The following is a 25961-nucleotide window of genomic DNA, read 5'->3' on the forward strand; positions in this document are numbered from 1 at the left end:
TGCTTCAGTGCAAAGTCTCATGACAGGCACAGATCACCCTTCTCCAAATACAAATAACCTAAAAAAAATTACTTAGAGTGAATTTAATTTATAAACCATAGCATGAAACTCCTACCCAACACATAGCACAAAATATAACAGGTAAAACTAAGAGAAGTGCTATAAAGCTATAAAAATATAAAGGACATGGGGTTACAGCAAACAAGACAAACTGAGACTTAATCAGATTAAACTGTTCAAGTAAACTTGCCCTCTTTATTAGGAAATTTTCATTCTCTGAGCTTTTTGGCTATTTAAATTATTTTTCTGATCACACCAGAAAATAAGACAGTAGAGCCTTCTGCATACTGTAAGCATTACAACAACATACATATGTTAGAAAAAAACAAGTTCTTTGAAAACAAGTTATTTCTCTAACATACAGAGTTCTTCACTACTCCCAACAGAGATTAAGAGCCTTCCAAACAGTCTAAATATATTTGAAATGATCTGGACTTTAGGAGTAAGTGCTTTATAAATAAAAACCACATTTGTGACTGAAGTTTTTTGCTGTTACTTAAACTGTCATGAATGGAAGAATGTTTTAACCTACACTTCTGCAATAACACCAAAGCAAAACCCCAGTATCCTCCACCCTTCCAGAAAGCAACATCAAACATTCATTTTTGTCATGTACACATGAAATTGTCACCCAAAGTACACAAAAAGTTGTACAGACACTTGTGGTGAGCAAAGTTTCCATTTTTAATTGCTTACCTCTAACAAGTAAAACAATGAAAAATGGTGATTTAAATCTCATGAAGCAGTGCTGCATTGTATATGAAATTAGAAGCAACTGAAAACCTGAAAAAAGGGAAACTTTTACCTTTTATCCTCCCTTCTCATCAACAATTCAACTAACGTTTTTACTTAATTTCTAGAAGAAATCAGCCTAAGAAGATATTACAGTGCAACACTAATATACATAAAAAGGAGTTTACTTATTTTATAAATAAATTACTTTGAAATATTCTAATAAACACAGAAAAAGTAGTTTCTTTCACTGGAATTTAAGGGAGCTAGACTTCGAATAAAGAAATTAAAAAAGAAAAAATATAAATTGAAATATTAATAATCAAAATTATCAGTCCAATAATGAAAATATAAAAAATAATACAATTTCTTCACTTCAAATTAAGAAAATTGAAAGAAAAGGAAGACAGGGCTTTGAAAAATTTTTATGTGTCGAGGAAGATACTTAAGAGATGCTGAGAAATTCCTTTCCAGTCCTGCTTCACATTAAGTAATTTCAAAAATAACCAACATCTTAAGTCCCTATTAAAACTCATTTAGAAGTTTAAAGAAACTGATTTAAAAATATTTTATTGCTTCTGTGTTTGCATATCCCATACATACAGAACTGGTGTGATGGCAATAAGGTGAGAATAGAAATGAAAAATCATTCGTAGATCACCTGAACAACATCTAAAAGCACAGTGTCCCCAAACATGGGTAAATCCTCAGTTTCTTCATTTCTTTTCCCTGTCTATTTCAGAGCCCAAAGAAATAAAATCTTGATCCTCATCCTAAATCAATTGGCAGTTTCCCTGAAATTCATTACCAATAATTTAGTTAATCTGTCATTAAAAAATTAATCTAATTAATCTAAAGGATGAGGTTCTACTAGAAGGCAATCAAACACCTTTGCTAATATCAGTCCTGTTCTCTCTCAACTGTCAAAGCATTTAAAAATATATTTTCTTCTCTCTCTATGCCTGGTAGCTGACAGTGATATAAAGCTGTTGTTGACGAGCAGTAGCAAGCACTACAACACCCAGAGAAGACACATGCAGCCACAACATTTTCACATACAATATGGCTTTATGAGCTAAACCCAATGGTCAGTCCACAAATTAAGTAGTTGCCTTCAAAGTAAGTCTGAAGTCCTATTCCCATAAACATTATTAGGATAGACTTGTTATTCAGGATGAAAGTCTTTATCTATTTTAAAAATCACATCTGGAAAAGATGAAGGGTCATTTTCCATTGTGATAGTTTACTTTCCCAGACCTGAATTGGTGTGTCCTCTTTTTAGCAGAGGATAAATTGCAATTAGCATACTAAAACAAGAAATAGCTACCCAATGCTAATATATGGGCAGATCCTGTGTGAGGCAGTTGTCACTAGGAACCAGTAAATTGGACATCTTAATTGCTGATTTGAAAAGCTAAGAATAGGTGCTATTTCAGTGTACACAATTCCTCCAGCCACGTTTAAACATTTTAAAATTTTTAAGTTTATAGATGGATAGTACCGATGCCTTTTACATGCAAAAATAATTTATATTTGTTTTTAAACCACTTCTCAGTTGCCCTTTATAATGAACACAATAAGAAACACCGTTGCTGTAGCTGGTAGCATTGGCTCTCTTAGGGCTCTGGCAATAAGAGCACAAACTTCCTTAGGAGAGCAGCAAAGCTAACAAAGGGTAAAATTTTTCTAACACACACACATTTCAATTATTTCACTCTGCAACCTGCCAGTTCGCCTTATTCATCTTCTCAGTTTGCTCACAAAGATTTAACTTGGTTTTGACACAAGCCAGTGAAGACTGGCTCTGTCCTGAGTGGGACCAAAAATAAGACAGCATGGAACACCTCTCTGCTGTTTAGTTTGGGAGCTGAACTTAATAAAAACTGTTTTCAAAGTGCTTCTAGTTAAAACTGTAGACAGGCTCAAACAAGTAACAGCAGTGAATGCCAGGCCAGGAGGCTGGAGAGCCACCAGCTGTCAGCCCAGCAAACCTGGGTCTCTGCCAAGCAGATATAGGAAGGCAACCCTGGGTACGCTTGGCTTTTGGGTGCAGGGTGTTCCACCTTTTATACTGGCAGCAGTGAAGTTCATGAAGAAATGACAGAACTGCCAGGCCCTGAAGAGGAGTCATTGCATGGCCTTGAGCACCACAGCCAAAGCACCCCAGGGGCCCTCAGGGTCATTTGGCCTCCTCGTTGAGACACAGCCACGAAGGACACAGCAGAGCCACTGAAGGGAACAGATGTAGCTCACAGGGAATGGAAACACTTTCACTGGCAAATGAAACTCTTTCACTGGCAAATGCTTTACGCTTCAAGTAGGTGAGCCTGCAACTTGACTTTGCAGTAACTGCCTGAGACAGTGTTTTCACTGAGGTCATAAAACACACATATTCTCACTACTGAAAAATCAAGAAGTAAACAGTGTATCAAAGCTCAAAAGAAATTCAGTAGTACAGGAAACCAAACTAAAATACTAGTTATTTGCACTATTTACCAGCCATCTGTAAACAACAAAGGTGCCTAACTAGTGTGCTTGATTAAATGTCAGCAAATTCTTCATGACTTAATTCTACAGATATTGTGATTGTGCTTCCTTATTGGTGACTTTGGTACACTCCCTTCATGTTTCTAATTAGGACTTTGAAACAAGAACAGACACTGTGCTTCTCTGACACACAACTGAAGGAGACATCCCTTAACCTCTGAAATGCTGAAAGACCGTTCCCAAAATCCTTCCCAGCTTTCACACACTATTCTGAGCAACAAGACCCTGGCAACAGAATCAGGATTAAATTAGGCATACAGTGCAGACAGTAAAGCTAATAACCCAAATACTTTCTTATTGAATCCTGCCAATGTAATTTAAGGTGCTCTCTAATAATCTCAGGTATGAATGATAAGCTTGAAGGCATCAATCTTCCAGGAAGATATGGCCTGAAGAGTCAACTCCTCTTTACCACCCTTCACAGCTACCCAGAGTTAAGGCCACCCTACTTATCCTGCATGCAAGTACAGTACCCAGCATTCCTCCATATCATCCAGCCTCATTCCACAGCTCAAAAGAGCAACTGTACTTAGGCTATAGCAAAAGACAACATAGGGATACCCATTTGTGCTAAGTTTGTAGAGGGCACACATAAGATAAAAATGCATCTATTTGATTCTTAACAATTATTTCATTAGGGTGCAGGTTATGTGGCAAGTAATGAGCCACAGACATCTCCCAAGCATCCACAAAGTGCACAGCAATTCCTGAGAACATCTTCCTCATGACAGAATCAAGCTGAAAGGAATACCAGTCACTGTTGAAGAGGCTCACTTCTGGCCCGAGCTCCTGAACATTGGCAGTTCTGATGACGATTGCAGTCTTGGGGCTGCGGTCCAGCAGCTGAAGAACAGCTCTGCGGATGTTCCTGAGCCGGCGGATGTACACTTCCACGGGGAAGGTGCTGAAGTGGGACCATATGGTAATGGCCACCACGGTGTTCCTGCCGCCCACAATGCTGTTGAGCTCATTGGCGATGTAGCGCAGCTCGCTGCTGAACACCGTGGAGAAGCGGATGGGCGGCCCATGGCAGCGGAACTTCAGCAGGATGTTGTGCTTCAGGTCCACAGACATAAAAGGGCCCACGTTCTTAGGGCTCCCCAGGTTGAATTCCACCAGATCTGAAAGCCCAGGAGCAAGTGTTAGTGAAATGGGGCACAAGAACTTCAAACTGTCAACAAGATGCTTTGACCACAGGGCAAAGCAGGAGTAGGTAAGGAAATGTGAACATATTTCAGAGAACTCTAAAATTAAACAGAAGGTGAGTAGCATTTTTCGGAGTGGAGTTTATGGGTGTTGAAATCCACAGGACAGCACATTTGGATTTCATAAGGCTGTCAATGCCTTTTCCAAGTTTCATGAACTATTTCCTTCTCTCTTGTACAAAAACGAATTTTCCAAATAGTCATTTTTACTCTCTGAATCCAGGGTTCACAAGAAACCTTCTAGCAATTTTAGGACTCCATTAAATTTAAAGATTTCTTCAATTTGTAGGAATTAAGGCAGCTCAAAGACTGTATTCCAACACAATTGAAGTGCTTCAGGGGAAAGGGATGAGGGAGGCAGGAATATTTAATTATCTACTGAAATTCTTCTATTTAAGTAGCTTGAATAAAGAAAAGGGCCCCAAAACCTATAAACAGCAATGGAGATAATTTGCTGCTTCATTCCAACATCTCTTGTGTGACTGGGGTGCTGCAAGGCCTTATAGAGGCAAGCCAAGTGACTTCCTGCCATGCCTCCCAGGGTGGCCACCTTAACTCACAATCACAGCAGCAGTGCTCTTACAAGGACAACTTTGCAGATACCTGGTGGCCCCATTTACAAGGCTTATATGTTTGCAGAGTCTGTTCAAACATCTGACTGTCTGCCACGGCTTCTGATGAGGTTTTGTCTTTCCTCTTCCTTTGTTTTGGCACTGTCACTCAGCAAAACCAGCTCTGTGTCTGAGTTATGAGAAATAAAGCTTTGTAAAGGTCCTTAAGGACAAAGCTAAATAACAAAGAATTACCTGGAACAAATGCTGTCAAATATTCAAACCACTGCCTCATCGTAGAGTCTCCAAACAAGTGGATTACTTTTCCTTGTAAGCAGTCAGTTATATCATCTGATTTGTTAAAATTATGGATCCAATGTGTTCTGGACCTCCACTGGTCTTCATAATAATAACCAGAAGGGGAAGCTGTGGGATCTTCAGCCCTGTCCATACTGCTTGAATCTGGAAGAGAAAAATCCTTTGAAATTAACAGACAACCACAGCAGCCTCCATAATCTTCACGGAGAGGTACTCAGCGACTGCTGACAAGAGCTGGGTGCCGATTAGAGTTCAGCTTGGTTTAAACTAAACGGTATCTCTGCCGCTAATGTAACAACGTATCTGACGCCTTTCCCCTGCGCTGGAGGAGCTCAGCGGTGGGTGTTTGCCCGGCAGAGAGGATGGAAGCAGGGACTCCAGCGGAGCATCTTCCCCATCCCAGGCGGTCCCGCCGTGCCGCGGCGCACTGCTGCCCTCCAGCGGCCGGCCGGCGCACGGCAGCGCCGCTCGGCGAGGACACCTCGGGAACTCCCGGACAAACATCCACAAACACTAAACAAATCCTCCGAAACCTCCAAACAGACCAAAACAACCCCCCAGAATACTACTACTATGGAATTACACATATCTCGGCACTCTAGAAGAGTAAAGTTTGAACCACAAGGCCCTCCAAACCCAGAAAATGCTATGACCAAAAAAAAAAGCTATGACCAAAAATGTTATATGTGCCATTTGAACATGGTAATCATGAGAGTCTCTAATTCCATGCATTTCGTACTTTCTCTCTGCTATCCCCCTCCCCATTTACTACCTGGGGCAGGCAGCCCCCGAGGAGCAACTACACACCAGGGAAGCTCTGCTCCACAGGATGCCTTTTTAACTTGTAGAAGTTGAGCAAGACCTTGCAAGCAAAGGTATCAGGGTTAGATGAGATTACAGGAAGAGAAGCTGCAATCTCATGGTTATATCAGCCAAATATTGCCATATTTCTCTTAGTAACCAGGGTGATATTGGTACATCAAAGTTCCATCAGATTGTTTCAGGTTCCTCCTTCATCATTTGTGTATTCAAATACCTCAGTAGAACAGAGATTTTTCCCCAGCACAAACACCAGCTGCATGGAGCAGACACTTCCAGCTGTTTAAAAACTTCTACTCCCCTTGGTGTGAAGACTGCTAAGAACAGTCCATGCCCTGTCATAACTTACACCTGCTTGATCAAACACACCTTGTCATGGCCAAAATCATGCCAGGGACTGCTTGAATTATGTAAAAGTACCAGCACTGGAATTACAGGGCCCAAAAGCATCCTCTGGTAGATGCTTCATTGTAACAGAGATAGAACCAGCCATAAGCATCTTTCTAATAAGCATTTTTAATTGCTTATTCTATTCAATATCCTCTGCATGTTGTATTAATAGATATTAACCTTAGAGGTTAGAGGATGCTAACTTCTTTAGACCTGACAGGGACACTGTAAAAAGCAAATTACTGTTATATTTGTATAATACAAATAATATAATCACAATTATCACAGAACAAAGCCATCAGAAAATTCTGTCTCTGGATGATTCTTTAAATCTGACAGCAAGAACAAAGAAGAAGAAAAAAAAGCCCAACTAATAATGTGGACTGATACAATATTTATGAACAGGAGAAAGGGGAAAAAAAGCCTTCACAGGGTCATGTAATTAAAGACTAATGCAAAATGTGAATTCACAACTTGAGTTTGTTTGATTCTAAGTTTTGATATAAAAGCAATTCAATCTTTTACATTTTAGATGGATTCTGATATATGTGTATATATAAATATATATATATATATATATATATATATATATAACAGTGGTACTAGAACAACTTTTTGGTGCCCCACAGTAAATGACCATTTCAAGTGTGTGTATAGTGTCCTACCAGTTTTGGCCCAGATTCAGAATTGATCCTTAGAGATTTTATAAAAGAGAATAAAAGCTCCAATCTGAGGTTAAAAAACAAGGATAGAAATAAAAACTTGTACTTCAGAACAAAAAAAAAGTTTTAAAACAGTTTATGTTCATTTACCACTACACAACAGAACATGTACAAAAAGAGCAGCAGAACAATGAGTTTGCATGCATCATCAGTCCTAACAAATCCACACATTCATGAGCATTATACCAATGACTTCAGCTTATTTATTCAGAGACTGCTGTACTTGGAAGGAATTTCCCTGAGGAAATATGCTACTCCTATCAACCCTTTTTAACCCAACATTAATCCTCAGGACATTGTAAGCAGGCTTTGATCATTCATAGCTCCTGGAAGAAAGGTGACAATCGAATTTTGAATTTGCAGCAGTTTCTATCAGGAAATATACAAGATTAAAAAAGCAACAAAACCTCATCAGCTAAAGCATCTGGACAAAGAAAAGAGGTGGAGGGTAAAATACTGCAAGCCTAGTAGCAGAACTGTATTTTTTTTAGTAAACAGTAAAACTAAAAGCAAGAAATGCTTTAAGTTGTCTTCTGTTCAGACTTTATTGCTCAGGTCAGTAACTCTACCGTAAAAATCTCCTATAACCTTATGAAAAAAAATATGGAAAGATCTAATTTAAGAAATAATTCTCTGTGTATCACGTTTTATGCAGACTTTTCAGAAGCATAAAAAGCTTGCATTTGGATATGAATGAGATAAACCCTCTGATTTTATTTTAACACACACTGTCTTTGTTCTGTTCTTAGAAAGGGCACAGAACAATTAAGTTCTGGTCCAGAATTGTAGGTTCTGACATCCTGTGGTAACACAGTTTATGACAATACTTGAGTGCAAGTTACCAAAATTTGTCAAACATTCTTAGCAAAGAAAGAAATTAAGAAACACCACACAGCTGTTTTCATTAAATTGAGTGTTTGGTAAGGCTAAGACATTTTACAGTGTGAGCAAATGCTAGGGGAAATAAAAGACATTTTTGGCAAGAGAACAAACTTCTCTCTTCTTTTGATTTCTTTTTTTTTTACTAAAAATCCCATTTATGTAAGCAATTTTAGAAAATATTTTTCATTACTTCTGAACCTCTATTACAGTTAACACCCAAAAGCCTTCACAGTCTCAACAGAAATCTGATACTGATTTTTATGCCGTGTTAAAAAAAAAAAAAATCAAACAAATTGTTATCTGATGCCTGTTGTTCTTTTTAGAAATCTTATTATTAATTGCAAACAAGAATCTCATGCAGTTCACTTTACCTGTAACTGCCTTGGGCTTTACAATGACTGAATCTGGTCCACTGGAGAGTATCGGCCTTTTGATGTTCACATCACTTGAACAAAAAATGAACATAGCAATATTTGTAAAATTTACTGTGAAACTTGAAGGTAATGTTAATCTCATTTTTTTCTTAATTCCACTTCAAATAAGCACAGAGTACTATGAATTTTTACTCTAAGTTTACCCTACTTCCTATGGCTGAATTTGTTCCACATTTACTTTGGGACCACCATCACTATACTGAATCTGAATTTAAATTTCCATGACACTGATAAATCCTGTGCACGCTTTTACCGACACAGACCTCAACAAAGCAATCAAGCTGTCAGAGGTCTGCAGGAAGCTTTTGGGGATTTGCCCCAAAGATGTTTCCAGCTTGGAGAATATGTGGGGACGAACCACTGCAAGGGTACAGTGCCACAGCAGCAGCTCCAAGCTGATTAATAATAAGCTCTTGTCCTGTCTTTTGCTACTGTTTTGAAGAGAATCCTTGTCTATTTCTTTTTCTCCATTTAAAAAATAAATTATTTGGAATTTCTATAAGCCAGTTCAGTCAAAGCTGAATGAAACAAACAAACAAACACACAATCAAAACAAAATCAAGAGAAACACCTTTACCATTCCCATATGGAAACATCACCAATAAACATAACCCATATTTTACAGGTGGACTGGCAAAGACACAGAAAGTCAAACTTGATATGAAGGAGCCAAGAAAACTTCCACTGATACTTACATTTTATTTCTGGTCTTGGTTATGAACATGCCCACATACTTTTCTAAATGAAACTGTTTGGAGCTGCTATTCTAAAATCTTTCCCACTTTAGACCTCGAGTGAACATGGTGCCAAAAGACTTTCCTACATCTTTGTTGGAGAGCAAGGCAGTAGCCTACAACTACAACTCTGACACTACACAATAACTAACTTTATCTAAATTCAGCTGTATCATTTCATACAGAAGCAGTTCTGTCACACATACCCAGGCATTAAGAGGTGGTTCGGGTTTGTTTGGTTTTTTTTTAATGCTGAATGCACAAATAAAATACGACTGTGAAACTAATTTAGTTTGACACTTGAAATAACATGAACAGATAATTTCCACTTGCATGGGTATTGCTCAGCAATTTATTCTACCAGGTGTTTTCTTCATGAAAACTGTTTCTAAGATTTGAAAATCATATTGAGCAACAGGAACGCATTTAAGATCATTTTTGGTGACGACAAAAACAATCGGCAATTTCTATAAAAATAAGCCTAAAATCCGGACCATTTTTAGGTAGTTTAGATTTGGCCAAAAATACTTTTCAAAGTGTTATTGGTATTGCAAGAATAGGTATGGAAACAGAAATAAGGAAGCAGTCCCCCAAACCACCACCAGATTTAGACAGCATGCTCCTGTGAAATTCAGTAGGGTTGAATTCAAAGCACAGAAAGGGAACTACAGGCCAAGTTTCTTTGAGATTGCTGTCTAAGATTCTTGCACAGCTGAATGGAGAGAACAGACTATTCAACAACTAACACCAAACACCTGGTCCTGAAGATACACTCCTCCTCTAAGGCAATGTGTCATATTTAAGCAATAGGCTAAAGTTTGTATAAAAAAAACCTAAACAAAAAAACTTGACTGAATACATAAAAATTCAACAACATACAAACCTTTGGAAAAAGAGGCTTTCCTCTCGTGTCAGAAGGCCTTTCACATATCCACCTTTGGCATGGTTGATTCGGCTGGCACAGGACAGTTTTCGAGGCTTGTAACAGAACCATGGCTCACCCGTGTAGAGATCTGTGTAGTTACAGACTGGGAGATCTTCAGGCAAGCAAATGTTGCACTCTGTAGTTTCTGAATACCTCCCAGACTTGAATGAGCTTTTGAAATAGACTCTGTCCGGCCTTTCCTCCCGTAAACGCAGGAGGACTTGGACTGCTTCACTTGGATGGACAAGTGACACAGAAACTTTGACCTCTCCTGGCCAAAGTAAGGTAAAGAAGACTTTGTAAAGGCCATTTTGGCAATCTACAATCCTTCCTGCTGCTCCAGCTTTCAGCCCAGGAGAGTGAATTCGTGCCTGTAAATAGTCTCCACCATACTGCTTGGGCTTTCCTTGGAAATCCTTCATACGAACGAGTACCTCCAGCTGATCACCCACCTTGAAGAACTTGCTGGATTTCACAATCACAAAGTCACTGTGTGAGGGATCAGTGCTTTGTGCAAAGGGGATTTTGCCATCAGGGGGCTTTGGCCATTCTATTGCAGCAAGCAACGATTCCTGCTCCGCTTGCTCCCTTTTGGATAAGGTCTGCTGCGAGTATCCACAGTAAGGCTTCCTGGTAGTTTTGGCTGTCTGTGACAGAGAATGCTGGACATTGTTTTCTGTTAACCAATGTGATCCTGAAACGGTGTCATCATCCAGGTTCTGGGGAGAAAAAGATTACCTGAAGCTGTGCTATGAAATGAAACACTGAATAATGGATGCTTTGTCAGGAAATGATCCCAAGGACTGGACTTTGCTTTACAGAGCTTTGAAGCTGACCACATGAAGCAACCTCACTAGAGGACCCAAATCTATTACTTTGACCATGGGATTTCTAAGGAAACAGGTGGGCAACCTGTGGTTACCCTGCTTTGACAAACAAGCATTTAAAGACATTACATCCAACGTATGGCAGCGTTTCAGCTACCAGTATACTCTCTAAATATCATCAATGCAGAAAAAAATTACAAAAGGCTGGATTATTAAGTTATAACTCATGTTTTCTTCTGCAGTAACATTTTAGTCTTGGAGCAGCACGAGGTCTAATAGCTGCCCCATGTAATGCAAGGAAATAGGGTTTCTTTGAGATGTTACACTGCAGGTTAAGCTGATGCACCCCCTGCACACTCCTTCCAGAGAAGTGTGCTGCATGTAACAGCTGCAGTCATTTATCTGGTCACAGTCACATCATTTCTTGGCTAATTATCTGAAATCCATGTTTCCCTGTAATGTGCACACTGAAAGAAATAAAAGAACAAAAGCCCAGATCCTTCTGGGACAATGAATTCGTAAACCAGTTGGCAAGTAGAATGGTGCAGGACAAGCTAGGACTAAACAGGCAAAAAACCTGCTTGTTTATTTATAAGATTTAAAAATCTATATACAGCTGTTTCTAGCACCAAATGAAACAGCAAGCAAAGCATCCCCTAATCCACACAAGAGTTTAAAAATTAAAATAAATACAAAACTAGACTAAGAGCAGGAGCTTCTGCTGCAACTTGAAAAAACTGTATTTTGTGCAAAAATATCAGTGTCCAAAACTGTATTTTAATGCAAATGACTGCAGATACCATCTTCTTTATGACATCACATAATTTTTCAGGATTGCATTAGGAAAATTTTTAAAATAGCACAGTCTAAGACTCCAGAGGTACCCATGAGACTTCTAATCATGAAATCCAAAAATGCCCTTCAAATACACACAAAATCAGCAATTAATGAGTACAGTAATTTCTCGACTATAAGGCGCACCTTTTTGACTAAATGTTTTCCCTGAACCCGGAAGTGTGCCTTATAGTCCAGTGCGCCTTATCTGATGGACAAAGTTGCGAAATTTGCCAAACCAGAAGTGCGAGCCGCAATGGGGGGGCGGTGCCGCGGGAGCACCGAGTCGCGAGGGGGGGGCGGGAGTGGGCGGCCACAGCCGGCAGGAGCCAAGAGGGGAGGGAGGCAGCCAACGCCAGTCCTGGCCTGGGCGGAACAAGGAGCTGGGTGGCACCACCACGGGCGCTGGGGGAACGAGAAGTTGGGCGGCGCCAGCCCTGGCCTGGGCGAGGGGGAAACAAGAACCCGGGTGGCCCTGGCCCGGGCGCGGAGGGAACAAGAAGTGCGAGCCCGCAACAGCCCTGAGCAGAGCCCACCCGGCGGCGGCATCGGAGCAGCGGCGGCTAAGCCCTTGCGGCCGCCGAATCGCGGCGCCGCCGGAGCCCCCGCGGCCGCCGAATCGCGGCGCTGGCCGAGCCCCCACGGCCGCCGAGAAGCAGCGCCGCCGGAGCCCCTGCGGCCGCCCAATCGTGGTGCAGGCTGAGCCCCCGCGGTCGCCCAATCGCGGCGCTGCCGGAGCCCCCGTGGCCGCCGAGAAGCGGAGGCGGCTGAGCCCCTTGCGGCCGCCGAGAAGCAGCGCCGCCGGAGCCCCCGTGGCCGCCCAATCGCGGCGCAGGCTGAGCCCCCGTGGTCGCCGAGAAGCAGCGGCGGGGAAGCCCCTTGCGGCCGCCGAATCGCGGTGCCACCGGAGCCCCCGCAGCCGCCGAGAAGCGGCGCAGGCTGAGCCCCCGTGGCCGCCGAGAAGCAGCGCCGCCAAAGCCCCCGCGGCCGCCGAGAAGCGGCGGTGGGGAAATCCCTTGAGGTCTCCGAGAAGCGATGCCGCCGGAGCCCCTGCGGCCACCGAGGAGCGGCAGCGGGGAAGCCCCCGCAGCCGCCGAAAAGCGGCGACAAGTGACGCAGCCCCGGGGAAGCGGAGAGAAGCGGCGCGGCCGCGGGGAACAACGGGAAGCGTCGCCGCCGCCGGCCGCAGGGAAGCCGGGACGCAGCGCGGTCACGTGGTGGAAGCCGGGTGCTGTGAGCCGTGCCAGCCGGCGCTGGGGGCGGGCAGGAGTGCCGGGGCACGCTGCATGGGAAGGGCGCCTGGGGCTGCATTTAAAGGCTACACCGATCTTTGAAAAATGTTTACAAATTGAGCACCTGCCAGCAATTCATTACTTTGCTGTGCGGCTCCTCGCTACAAAAAAAAAAAAAAGTGCGCCTTATAGACCGGTGCACCTTATCTGATCTACAAAGTTGCAAAATGTGCCGACTCCTGGGGGGTGCGCCTTATAGTCCGGTGCGCCTTATGGTCGTGAAATTACTGTAATTAATTACCAGGTGTATATATAGTAGCACTTATCAATAATTCTGTTTCATGAAGAAGTAAATAATTTTTCAAGCAAAGATTAAAATTATACAGTGTACCATTCACATAGCATCAGACGATATGCTAGTTTGGATTCTAAAGATTGCTAAAAAATTCAAACCACATTATTTGAAGTCTTTGAAAATATCATTGTACTTACCAATACCCCAGTGTTTTCCATTTACTTCCTCTATAACTAACTGTTCAGTAATGTACTAAAAGTCACAGCACTCATATGAAACCCTTATTCATTGTTATAAATCTTTCTTAGGTCATGAAAATATCAACAGTGTCTTAAAATCATTTGAACCATACTGAGATTCAATATACTTTTTTAGAAGAAAGGTAAACCTAACAAGCAATAGGAACACATAGGTTTTTGAAGTCTGTGACGTAAGTTGGTTTTGAATGGCTTTAGAGTAAGAGGGTGAGCATATGAGGATGTAGTGTGGATACACAAAATCTTCTTTGTTTGATAGCCAAGTTAACTATGAAACCTGAAACCATAAGTTGCTACACTGTAGCTCTAAAACATAAAGTGACAAGTACTCATCTATACACCAGATGTTTACATCACAATAGAAGCGTTTGCTTCTGTTTTATATTCCCACCCAGGATTTAATAAATTTTCCCTGAAGGCCATCTGAGATAATTCATAATAATTTTTGTTTTCCATCACAGCAAGTCAAGCTGCAGATGTAGGCTGCACACTGCTTTTATTAGTCCAATAAATTTCAGCCAAAGACGAGACTGAATCTCAGGCACAGTTCTACTTTAAATTTTGCCTACGTGCATTCTTGAATTAAGCCAAGTTTTCTATTTTTGGATACCTTCACAACTTCTTCCCTCACTTGCTCATGCATAAATACATACATATAATATAGAAAAAATACTGCATGGAAAAATTTTTAAGAGTTAAGTATGTATTTTGATGCATCCAATAAGCCAGTAACAATGTCTCAGCAAAAATATTTACACATTTTCCTAAAGAGAGGTGAAAGGGAGAATATGTCTGTGCAATTAATTGTTTTCAGTGTAAGTTCCCAAGAGAAAGTTTCTGGTTTTCAGTTGGTCTCTGGGTTGGGGGACATGAGAAAAACAAATCCTTTCAAATTCAGAAGAAATGTTTGTCTATGTTTAAAAACTGACCTATCCCTATTTTTAATCTTCTATAAATTTTCTCAGGGTTTTTAACCCAGTCTTTCTGTCAGAGATGCAGAAGATGCCATTTCTGGCTTAGTTAAGGCTTTCTGAAGTCTTTTCAGGGAGAAAGAGTGCAGAAAACACCAAGCCAACAAACTCATCCAGAAAACAGAACATGGTTTTGATGTCTCCAAATCAGTGCACCTACACGGCTTTTAGCAGAAGAGCAAAGCTCTTCACTCATATACAGCTGAGAACAAGGACAAGCACTGTCACTTCAACATCTCCAGGTGATGTCTCACTAAGCAGAATAGATCATAGCACAAATATTTCCTTTAAAGGGCCTGAGGGGGAAGCTTCATGAAGGCAAAAGCAGAGCTCCTTCAATATCCTGAAGGATGATTCTTTCTCTAGCATCCTTGTTCATCTTTACAGCCCTCTTTCAAGCCCAACCAGGACCATGTATTGTTGCAGAATTGTAAGCTTATGTGTGAAGATAAGCTACATCATGTATGCTATTCACAGGAGAAAATATTGCAGAGATTCACTTTGCCAGTAAAGGCAGAAAAAGCTTCAGAGTCAATTAATACACTGAAGATCCTTGACTGGAATAGAAAAGCTTTCCAAACCATCTTCCTTTCATAAGTGTTTCCCAGGCTCACCTCCAAACAAGTACTAAAGTTCTCCTGCCCCTACAGACACACAAGACCTGCCATAAGGTAAAAAATTAGCTTAGTTTGTCCCCACTCCATTTCCTACTCCCTCTTGGTATTTCCAAATCTCTCTGGATCTTCTGTGTTGCTATAGTTAGACTGTGCAGAACTGAGAGCTTTCTACTGTAGTTAGTGGCCAAAACTAAATAAAATTCCTCTATGAAAAGCAGATAAAGAGGATTTCTCAAGAGTGCTCTTCCTTTATGACACAGATTCTTTTAGTGCTCATAACAGGCTCCATGTTGGGTAACACCTACTTTGTTCATTTCCTTGTGTACTCCATTCAAGGTGTCACATATTTTAAGGGCAATTCCCAAGGGGCTTTGCTTGTTTGTTGGGTTTGAGGGCTTTTTGTTTGTGTGGGAGGAGGTTTTGCTTTGTTGGGTTTTTTTCTATCATCATTTTTTTAATTTACTGCATTTTGAAGCTAACCAGAGCCCAAATGTGACCATAAAGTAATTTAATGGCTATCTGCCAAGTTACATAGGCAGAACAGATTACAAGTTAAGCACAAATAAATCCACTAGCAGTTCCTTCATTACGGATGTCATAAAAAGGAAAAAGGAAGATGTATTTTTATGATAACTAATGGAAGTTTCAGCTCATCAACTCAGCTTTTGGCATTGTCACCGCCAGCTAAGCAAAAATTAGATACAACATACAGATTAACCCAGGCAATAATGCTCTCAAAGATGTTCTATAAGGGTCACAGAGTACTTGGCAAGATCTGCAATGAGCACCTGTCCTCAGATAAACACGACAAACTAGGTGGCTGATGAAAACGGTGAGAATTTCCATTGCTGCTGGAAAGGGGGAACTCCATCTCAAAGCTCAGTATCTTCCACCAGCTGCTAACTTCTGCCTTGGCCTGATACATCCTCAACAGCTGCTGCAAACCTGCAGAAGTCACTGTCACTAGAGTAGGAAACAACACAGGAGATTCCCAGGCAACAGGCACAGTGGGGAAATAAAAGTTCCAGGAGAAAACATCTGAATCTGAACAAATACCAATTCCTGAAAGGTCAGTCATCTTATTTTCAGTAATTTTGCACTCATTTGTTGTCTATGACAGATATGAAATCAGTTCTCTATCATTACCATCTCACAGCACTGAGTGGCTGCTAAACTACGTACCCTAAGTGTCAAAGCCATCACCTGGCAGTCAAATGTTCCAGAAATAATTGGAGTAAGATAAAGTTATCTTTTGCAGGCATCTGCAATTTATTTTATCAATTTATCTGCAAGAATTTAAAACTTTGTTACACAGTTCTTTTTTTCAGTTTCAGCTGTCTGATTTCATATGTTGTCCTGGCAAGAAACTTCCCTTCTCCCCATACATTCTCTCTTCAAGGTGCTTTCAAATAAAATAGTGCTCACAACCAATCCCAAAGTGGTTCTGTCACTCTAAAGGCCACTTGTACAAATACACAAACCCCAAACGCTCCTACATCCTGAAAGCACGATATTTGGGCAACACCCTGATACTTCACAAATAATTACTGTACATTTTATCTGTCTGGCTATATTCACAGAAAAAAAATTATAATAAACCACATTTCTTCTGGTACTATATGATCAACTATGTGACTTCAAGGAAACAGTTATTCCATAATAAAAAGCAAAGTAAATACAAAGCTGGCTACCAAATGTTTTGTGGACAGCTTGGTTGTTTTTTTGGGTCTTTTAAAACACAAGATAAGGAAGGTAAAATTCTGACATGGGTATGACTACTGGGAGGGTGTCATTAATAGTTTAAGAAAATAAGAGGAAACATTCCAACATGAAAAATTATAAAATCCTAAAGCAAAAAAGAAGGGAGACTAGCTGACAATTGCCTTAGATATTGAGCTTTAGCCAGCTAGGTTGGATGATCTGGGGATGAGAAGTATGTCTGATGCATTTAGAAACATGTTCTCAACAGTAATCAACAATAAGCTCTTCTTCCAGAGCCTGAACAGATTTGGTTATAGATATTCTGTGAAAGCTTTATAGGATTTTTTCTGGCTTTGATCTCTGACTGAAAAGAATTAGCATAAATGCCTATACTAGGCTGCCTGGAAAACTGAGCCAAGACTCAGGAGTAGGTCCACTCAGAAAAATCATGAAAGAATTGGAGTTACATGTTATAATGTAAAAATTTACCAACACAATAGTTAACTGAGTTTAGAATAGTAGATACGTAAAGCACAACAAAGCCACAAAGACATTTATCATGGACAGTGGCAAGAAACAACAAACACCCAATGTGCATTTTCCATTTCACTCTCAAAGCACTGCCAGAGCCCTTTTCTCTAAGAAATGGAATTTTAAAATAGAAAGAAAATAGTTTAATATTCTAAATATCAACATTTGTCAGGCAACATGCTAGGTCAAAACCCAAAATAAAATAAAACACAGAAAGAAAACAAAAGTTACCTCCTATGAACAAAATGGATCATGCTAATTTGAACCAAAATTCCATCAAATACAATATTTTGATTGCCAGTAGTTTCTAACAGCATGTATGTGGGAAAAGAGAACAGACCAAGCATGTTGAGCATTTTCTCCTGTAGACTTAACACACTTTCTAGTTTAGATTTCTTAAACACAAGGGTAAACATCTTTAAAATCTAGTATCTCCTAATGGATAGGGGGCATTCTTCTGTGCATTCATCCAGATTTTTTGAATATATGCGTTTAGTAAAGACTTACTGCAAGGGCTTCTACAGCTTTGCTACAATCCATTAAAAATATTCCTGCTTGCTTCAAAAATCCTATAAAATCAGTATCTGCATTTTTTATTTAATGTGTCCACTAGTACTGGAATATGTAACAAACGCTCATTCTTCAGTTATTGATCCTGAGTCACTTGTGATTTAAGTCTTCTCAAACATCTTCATTACCCTTATGTGATCCTCTTCTGATTCAACTGTATTTTGTGTGGGGTGAGGGGGTTTTACAGCCCCTCTTTTGGATCCCTTCATTTGGGCATCAAGGAGGAAGGAAGGTTCTGCAAGCAGCATATACACAAAAGCATAAAGCAATTGCTGACTGGCTGACATGCACAAAAGACAGCTATAATTTAACAAGGTATTAGGCTAAGCAATACAATGCTCCTCCACCAAATGCAGCAGTGGAAGGCCTGGCCAGGCAGGCAGCCAGTGGGCAGGGTCAGCCTCCAGGGCTCCCTCAGACAGAGCCTCATCCACTTCGACTTCAATCTGGGGTTGCTGACTGCGCAATTTGAAAGTACCTCTGCACTGAAGTGATAAGTAAAATGAAGAAATATGCAAGACAGACACAGCAGAGGGGATAGGCAAATAAAAATTGCATCAGTACAGGCCAGAGATGAACAAGCTAGTAACAGCTCTACAGAAAAAGACCTAGGGATTCCAGGAGACAGCAAACTCGCCATGTGTCAGCAGCACAGCATTGTGGCAAGGAATTAACATGATCCTAACCAGCTGATTGAGAAAAGTTATAGTTCTCCTCAACTTGACCATGGTGAAGTCATACCTAGAACACTGTGTCTGGTTTTTGGACAACCCATACCAGACTAAAGCTGGCAAGACCAGCTAAGAACCCCTGAGATGATTAGGGAACCAAAACCAAAACACAGTAAGGGAACCAAAGCATCTTTTTTTAAATCTGGAGAAGACCAAAAGAGGATTTAATGGCAGTCTTTCACTACCTACAGGAGAGTCACAGAGGAACTGGAGTTAAAGTTCTAACAGGAAAAGAGGCAACTTCCTGTTACATATAAGGCAAACATTCTTCCCTCTAAGAGGGTGCAGCATTCCAACAGCCTAGGTAGGCTGTGAAATATGAGTGGCCTTGAATACGGTAAAAAGTCAAAATATCCTGTTGCAATCCAAGCTAATTCTGATACCACCCTTTTGAGGAGGGTGGTGGATTAAATATCTCCAGACATGCATTCAACTATGAATTTTCTGAGATTCCAATTTATAGCTAAATGCTGTCACTCAGCTTGGGCAACATCATTGACTTTCAAGCGTAAGGTTAGAATTGTCTGTCTTGGAGAAGAAACAGGTTCCACTTACCTCTAATTGAAAAAAATTATGGACCAGCACCACAACAGCCAGCACTGCCAAAAGCAGGCAGAAGACCTGCAGTCTGAGTGAGTCACGCCACATGGTCCAGTCGTGTCTTTCCCTCCCATGTTAGACATTGCCATGACTTCCATTCACCACAAACATGAATGTCATTTCGACTCAGCAGAGCACAAGAGAACTCATTTGACTTCCACTTCATTCCTGCAAGTGCATTTACAAAAACTGTATTAAGTCCCAGAATGCTACTAGAACTAAAGTCAAGTTTTATGGTGGGGCAATAACTAGTAAAATAGAACAGTTAACACAGATTTTTTTTTTGTGGAACCAATCTGAAAAGCATCATCACGCTACATAATTCTCTTGCATGTGCAAAGCAAGCCCTTATCATAAAGCTGGTCTCACCTGAGGTTAATAACAAAAAAAATAAAAAAAGGCAAAAGAAGAATGCAAGATTTCGTTCTGGCAATCAAAAAGACCAAACAAATAACCACCACTCTATTCATCTGTTAGGCCACAGGACCACTATCCAGACAATACCAGACCAAAACAGAAACTCTCTCATTTCCCTGTTTACACATTCTAATAAGTTGTTATTAAACACTGATACCTGAAACAAATTTGTATAAGCAAGGTAAAACTTCCTCCAGTTTTCTGTTTGGGAAGAGGGGAAAAATAAATCAACTGTACCATTAAAGAGGAGATACCCAAGAGATTTGAAAGCACTAAAATTTAACTTAACTGTTAATTTAACAGTTAAAATTTAACTGTTATCAATGCATCACTGATAACATTACATCTTCCCTGTTCTGCTTTTTCATCATTCCTTTTATCTCAGATACTCATATGCAGCTCTAAAACAAAATTAACTTCTGTAAAGAATACTGTGTGTTGGGATTCGGTGTTTCTGGTTCTTTAAATCTAATAGTAGTGTTGTCATTCATTAACTCTCATACAATATTGTTCCTTTAAGATTGCTTGATGACTGATCTGCAACAAAATAATAGACTTATCAACCACTGATAAAGTTCCCAATATTTGTTCAGACTTTCAAACCTTCCTTTCTTTCTGAGAAGGACAATTTTGATGCAGTCTTTTTTGCAAGAGTTCTTGCTGAAGCTCTAAACTTGGAAACAGAAAACAGATGGCAAGGAGAGACAGTCAAAAGACACCAATCTCTCCAAACCCAGTATTCTCAAAACAGTGTTACTCATACAACCATGCACCAAGTGCAACAACATAGTCAAATGATTATATAAACTTTGTATAACTTTCTATAAATAGTATAACTGAGAATTTATACAATTAATATAAAAACACAATACCTAAAGTTTTATGATTCTATGAAAAATATTGTGTAAATTTAAATGAAACATAATGATACATTAAATATCAAAATTAAAAGATTATTTATCAAATGAACACAGGCTTGAAAACTGAAATACATTACTGATATAACCAGGACAGCCTCAAAATAGACCACACATCAAATTGCTTTACAAGGATTATAGGGATTATAACTTCAAATGCTTTGCTGAGAATTACAGAGATTGTATTTCTGACCAATGAACTAGCATTGAAAAAGCAGGACATCCATTAAAGTGAAAGTATCAAAATGCCATAAAAATGCAGTTTTGTTGGAACAGTTCTGCACTAATATAAAATTTCCATAAAACAGGAAATTGGATCATAAATTGACAAAAATATACCTAAGTACATGAAAATGCAAATTTAAGGACATATATGCCCAATTGACGAAGAAAAACAAATACATTAGACAAAACCAGAATTTTCAATTCTGTTGCCGAGAACTCTTTCTACATCACCAAAAAGCACGATACTGAAAATTAATAGACTGTCATTGCAGACACCTAAAAAGACCAACGAATGCTGTTCCACGTATTTTTGTTCGGAATTTTCTGCATTCTGTAGATGTCACATGCCCTAAAATCTTTAATTGTACAAGTTTAGAGCTTTCTTTATGCTAAAGGTTTATTATTCTGCCAGTTTCATCAAAATTGAAGAATAATTGATCCCATTCATTTTTTTTATAAGCCCATAAATACACCAAAAAGCCTTAGGCCTTACGCTGCTCCTGAAATGTTCTCTGAAGCCCTCTACACAAAACGACAGACAACCTTGGAAACAATACATTTAAAAATATCTATAGAAACATATAAAAATATTTTTTAATAAAATTCATACATTGGTGGTTCGCTTATCATGGCACAAAATAACATGGCAGTTACAACTTTTTATCTGTAAAATCACTTTAGTTTCTACAATGCCCCAAGGATTTTGTTGAAGTATTTTATTCTTCTAAACTTCAAAGCTGCACCTTTGAATTTTCTGCTATTTATTGCTAACATGAAAAATACGTTTTACTGTTTTGGTAAAATTAAAAAGGTTTAATAAAAAGACAATAGGAGACACACATAAAGCAAAGGGTTAAAAGGGCCGGGTGCTTGGCAAGCTGCTAAGAGCACTCGGACACTTTAGGAATGCCCCTTTAAATACACTTTACAATACATTAACTTGCTACATATTTATAGTTCTTTATGTATAGTAAAAATTTTTTGGGAACTGTTTAGCATGGCTACTTTTTCAGTTTGCTTTTTTAGAGTATGCATGTTTTTTGGCTTGTGATTTTAATTTTTTCTTATCTTTTAATTTGGGTGGTGGTCCCGGCCTTTTGCAGCCCGTGAGTGTTGATAATTGTCGTGTCAGCTGCAGGGCCCCATCACACGTTCACGGGCTGTTATTTTAACTAGGCGGGTAGCTTAAGCATACTATCTCAAAAAAACTTATGTTTAACTTTTGCTATTAGAAGAAAAGAAAAAAACTTATATTTATACAGAAAAGCTATTTTAGCATTATACATATAGCATTTATCTTAATAGTTGTGAAAAGCCAACAATATATTATACACTTATAACACTAAATATTACTTCTCTCACCTTTGCTCCGTGTTACCACATGGTCCATTTTACCCAATATTAAAAACAAAAACCGATTTAATGACATTTTTATGAATACCTCGTTAAATCATGTCTCATGCTCCATTGCAGGATTGTTGCTTTGGATTTTTTTACAAGTTGTCAATTACTGTCAGCTCTCACTCCCCCCAGCTCTCTAAGCCAGCAGCGCTACAAAAGCAGGTACGAGTGCAACCTCTCCAAATTCTGTCACGCAAAGTGCAAAGGCACAGAGGAGCCGCTGCCTCTGGTGATGCCCAAACCATGTCACTGGGGCACCGGGGCTCGAGGCTTGACGCTCGCGTGGCTGCTAGCAGGGAAAATCAGATTTGCTGCTGTTTTTGGCAGATTGTGCCCTGCTCCCCAGGGCGCAGGGAGCTGGCAGCCCCCAGCCCGCGACATCCCGGGGGCAGCGCCGCAGCCCCCGCGGCGCTCCCGACCGGGGAGCGCGGCACCGGACACGCAGCCAACGAGCCGGGGGCGGGGGCAGCGAGCAGGAAGCACTGCTGCGGACAGTGCGAGCAGCACAGCCGTTGTATGCTTCAGAGGTACTTTTTAGGGCGCGTTGGGGCGGGCATCCCCGGGGAGCGGCGCAAGGCAGCCCCTGGACCGGCAGGAAGCACCTTCAGCCGCCCCGCTGAGCGCCGAGCGGCGCGGGCAGCGCGGCCCTGCGGGCGGGCGGGCGGACCCGGCCGCGGGGACGGGGAATCCGCGCAGGGCACCCGCCAGCCCCGAGACCCCGCACCCGCCTCCCGCCACGGGCCTCCCTCAGCGGCCCCCGCCCCGTGTTCCTCGCCCGGCTTTTCCCCCGCGCCCCGGACGAGCCGCGCAGGCCGCACCGCCCTCGCCCCCTCACCGCAGCCCCCGGCGCTCCCCCGGGCCAGGAGGCGGCCTCGCCCCCGGCCCGGAGGCGCTCGCTCTAAATGCGCAGCTCCCGCAGCCCCGCCCGCCACACAGCGGCGGCGGCCGCGCCTCCTCCCGCCCCGCCCTGCCACAGGGTCTGTCCCCGCTGCCGCAGCCTCTGTGCCGAGAAGGGGCAGTGAAAAGGAAAACAAACACAAAACCCGACAAAAATAACACCACCGTCCCTGTAGTTTTTGAGCAGGTGAAGCCTAAGAAAGCAGGATGCGGGGAGGGTGGCGCGCAGCCCGGCACTATGGCCCGGGTGGCATCACCATGGTCCCCAGGCGCAGCCCCAGCCCAAAGAAGGCTCTGACACGAACCATCGCAGCTCAAACGCTGCCGAGCCTGAAGGCGAACGGAGCAGCAGAGGCGGCGTCTTGGACAGAGAGAAGGTTGTGAAAGGAGAGTCTGGCCCCAGAGCACAGGGGCTGAGCGGGAGATAGGGGCACGGCCCAGCACAGCAGAACTGGGCAAACGCAGCTGCATTGAAGGCAGGACTTCAAGACGCTTGCTAAGGACACGCACAGTCGGTGTCGAGCTTTGCGCCCTGCACCAGGGCCGGGCAGCATTTCGAACCCGCAGGCTATGCGCAGTTAGTTTTGTAAACACTTGTGAACACTGCATATATTTGGGAGTGCCAAAAAACTCACCTGCCAGCTGTTCTTTATATGAAGTTTAAGGGCTTGAGCTTATTTTTACTAAGGAATATGTGAGTTGCTTAAATCTAGAAACAAGACAGAGCTGCTGGAATACTGTCTAGCCATTAAAAATTGTCTTCTGCCCCCACCCCCATCAGCTGTAGCTATTTTGGAGAAGTGATCTTACCTCTATTTTCCTCCTTTCTGCATCTTACAACAGTGGTTACCTAGTAGAGATAGAAAGCAAAATCTCAACAGGCAGCAGCTTTTATTTCTATTATATACTGTAGGTCAAGAAAGCCTGCTGTACAAACAGAACACATTAAAAAGACAGTATTTTGAAAGATAATTGGTACTGTGGGGTTTTTTTCCCCCTCTCAATATACAAAGTCTATCAGTTCTATAGCAGTCTCATTTCTCTTAACTCTTCCTTCACAAGCCATGCAGTTCATCATTCCCTTACAAACTCTGCAGCTGAAAGTGCAACCTAAGGCAAAGCTTGTGTGCCAAATGCCAAGCATTATCCCATCTCTTAATATATCTAGATGTTGGGGGTGATGGTACAGAAGGTGAAAACAGTGAGAAAATCTGTCACTTCTAAGGAAATAGGTTCTGCTATGCTATCTTCTGCCATGTTTTACACTTCATCTCCCCTCAGAGATGGGAAGGAATCCCCACACTACTTCTCTCTATAAATTCTTCAGTTATAACTAGTCTTGATGAAAGCCTAATAATGAATCAAATATGCCTTTCTAATCTCTATCATGGTAAGCTCTTTTGCACAGAGGCCAGAAACCAATTACTCGGTGTTTGCCCCCATGCCCAGAAAGCACTATGTAAAAGGCTGCTTGGGTTGAGTGTCAATGGCATTAGTGAGGACTGTACCGCCTCACCACCATGCACCATCTAAATGTCATTAGCCACAATAGAAGCACAGCTTCAGCAGCTGTCACTCACCTTGCATCCCTCCTTGTACATCACACCAGAAGCACCTGGCAGTTATTTCGAGATGAGTACGGAAAGCTGGATAATGAAAAAGAATCAGTCTTCCCTTATTTCTTTTTTCAGAATTATATACAGTAAGATGAAGTCATGCTGGGCCTTTGGCCCCATTGCCCTTCTTTCCCTTATCTGCAAATAATCATCAATAAAACACAGGATATTTGATAATTTATATGGGACTACTGAACCCATTCTTGATTATAGGCAAGTGTTGAGGAATGATTTGGTTTGCTCCCTGAGGCAAACTAAAACATGCTTTTGTGCTGAAGTATGGTGAGATTTAACAATGTATTGGACAGTCTGCAAAGAGCATAACCCACAATAGTCCCTTTCCATAAATACCTTTGATCTGTCTCCTTTTGCTACATTACCCTTGTATCACTTCTCCAATCTTTTTCCCTTCCCTACTCATCTGTGTCTTGTCATTCTGCAGTCCTTGGAACAGCAAGTTTCACTCTCATTTTGCGCACAAGTTCTGCATGTCCCCTGGTTTCAGGCATAGCAACAATTGAAGTCTATTCAACTGTTGGAAAAAGTATTTTGCTGACCTGATGCCATCCAGATAGTTTTCACATCATCTAATGCTTGTAAAGGAATAATGTTTTTGCTAAAAGAATCCTCTTGCGGCTTCCTCAAGTCCTTTTCCAAAACGTTAAAGAGAAGCTTTCCTATCGGCACCATCAGTCTTTCCATGAACCCGCCTCAAGCAGCTGTGCTGCATTCCCACTCCAGGGACAGGCAGGAAGGAACACAGGTTTCCAGTTCTTCCAGGTGTCTCTGCTCCCCTTTGGGACTAAGAGAAATTCTTCCTGGTCTCCCTTTCTATTTTCCCACCAGACAATGGACATGGCCACAGCCATCTCAGCCATAGGCTTCCCAGAGTAGATCCTGCCAATTTAACACTGACATTGGTACACCAAAAGAAGCATCAAGCAGCTAAGAATATGAGAAAGCAGGTGAGAGGAAGGTAGCTTACCTGTCCTACTAGAAAAAT

General features: G+C 41.4%; 1 protein-coding gene across 4 annotated transcripts; it reads right to left on the reverse strand.

The window, feature by feature from the left end:
* Positions 1-222: 222 nt before the first annotated feature.
* Positions 223-24978, reverse strand: NXPE3 (neurexophilin and PC-esterase domain family member 3). Of its 4 annotated transcripts, XM_033053585.2 has the most exons (7): positions 24923-24978; positions 24153-24192; positions 19441-19653; positions 10278-11038; positions 8598-8671; positions 5351-5557; positions 223-4460 (listed from the first exon to the last, which is right to left on the reverse strand). In XM_033053585.2, exons 3-7 carry the CDS (start codon positions 19531-19533, stop codon positions 3910-3912), a joined length of 1686 nt encoding a protein of 561 aa, XP_032909476.1. In that variant the 5' UTR covers positions 19534-19653; positions 24153-24192; positions 24923-24978; the 3' UTR covers positions 223-3909. The 4 variants fall into 4 exon arrangements, with proteins under 4 accessions (XP_032909476.1, XP_032909477.1, XP_032909473.1 ...); XM_033053586.1 differs by lacking the exons at positions 24153-24192; positions 24923-24978 and adding an exon at positions 23648-23671; XM_033053582.1 differs by lacking the exons at positions 24153-24192; positions 24923-24978 and adding an exon at positions 23281-23386.
* Positions 24979-25961: the final 983 nt, after the last annotated feature.

The sequence above is a fragment of the Catharus ustulatus genome, chromosome 2, assembly GCF_009819885.2.
Source record: "Catharus ustulatus isolate bCatUst1 chromosome 2, bCatUst1.pri.v2, whole genome shotgun sequence".
In the NCBI taxonomy this organism is placed as follows: Eukaryota; Metazoa; Chordata; class Aves; order Passeriformes; family Turdidae; genus Catharus; species Catharus ustulatus.

Excerpts from the sequence above, each read along its gene's own strand:
- NXPE3 (XM_033053585.2), bottom strand. The coding sequence starts at position 19,533 with ATGTGGCGTGACTCACTCAGACTGCAGGTCTTCTGCCTGCTTTTGGCA. Across the intron at positions 11,039-19,440 it reads ATAATTTTTTTCAATTAGAG|AACCTGGATGATGACACCGT; the intron begins GTAAGTGGAACC and ends TTTTCTCCCCAG. Across the intron at positions 8,672-10,277 it reads GAAAGCCTCTTTTTCCAAAG|TGATGTGAACATCAAAAGGC; the intron begins GTTTGTATGTTG and ends TTTTTGTTCAAG.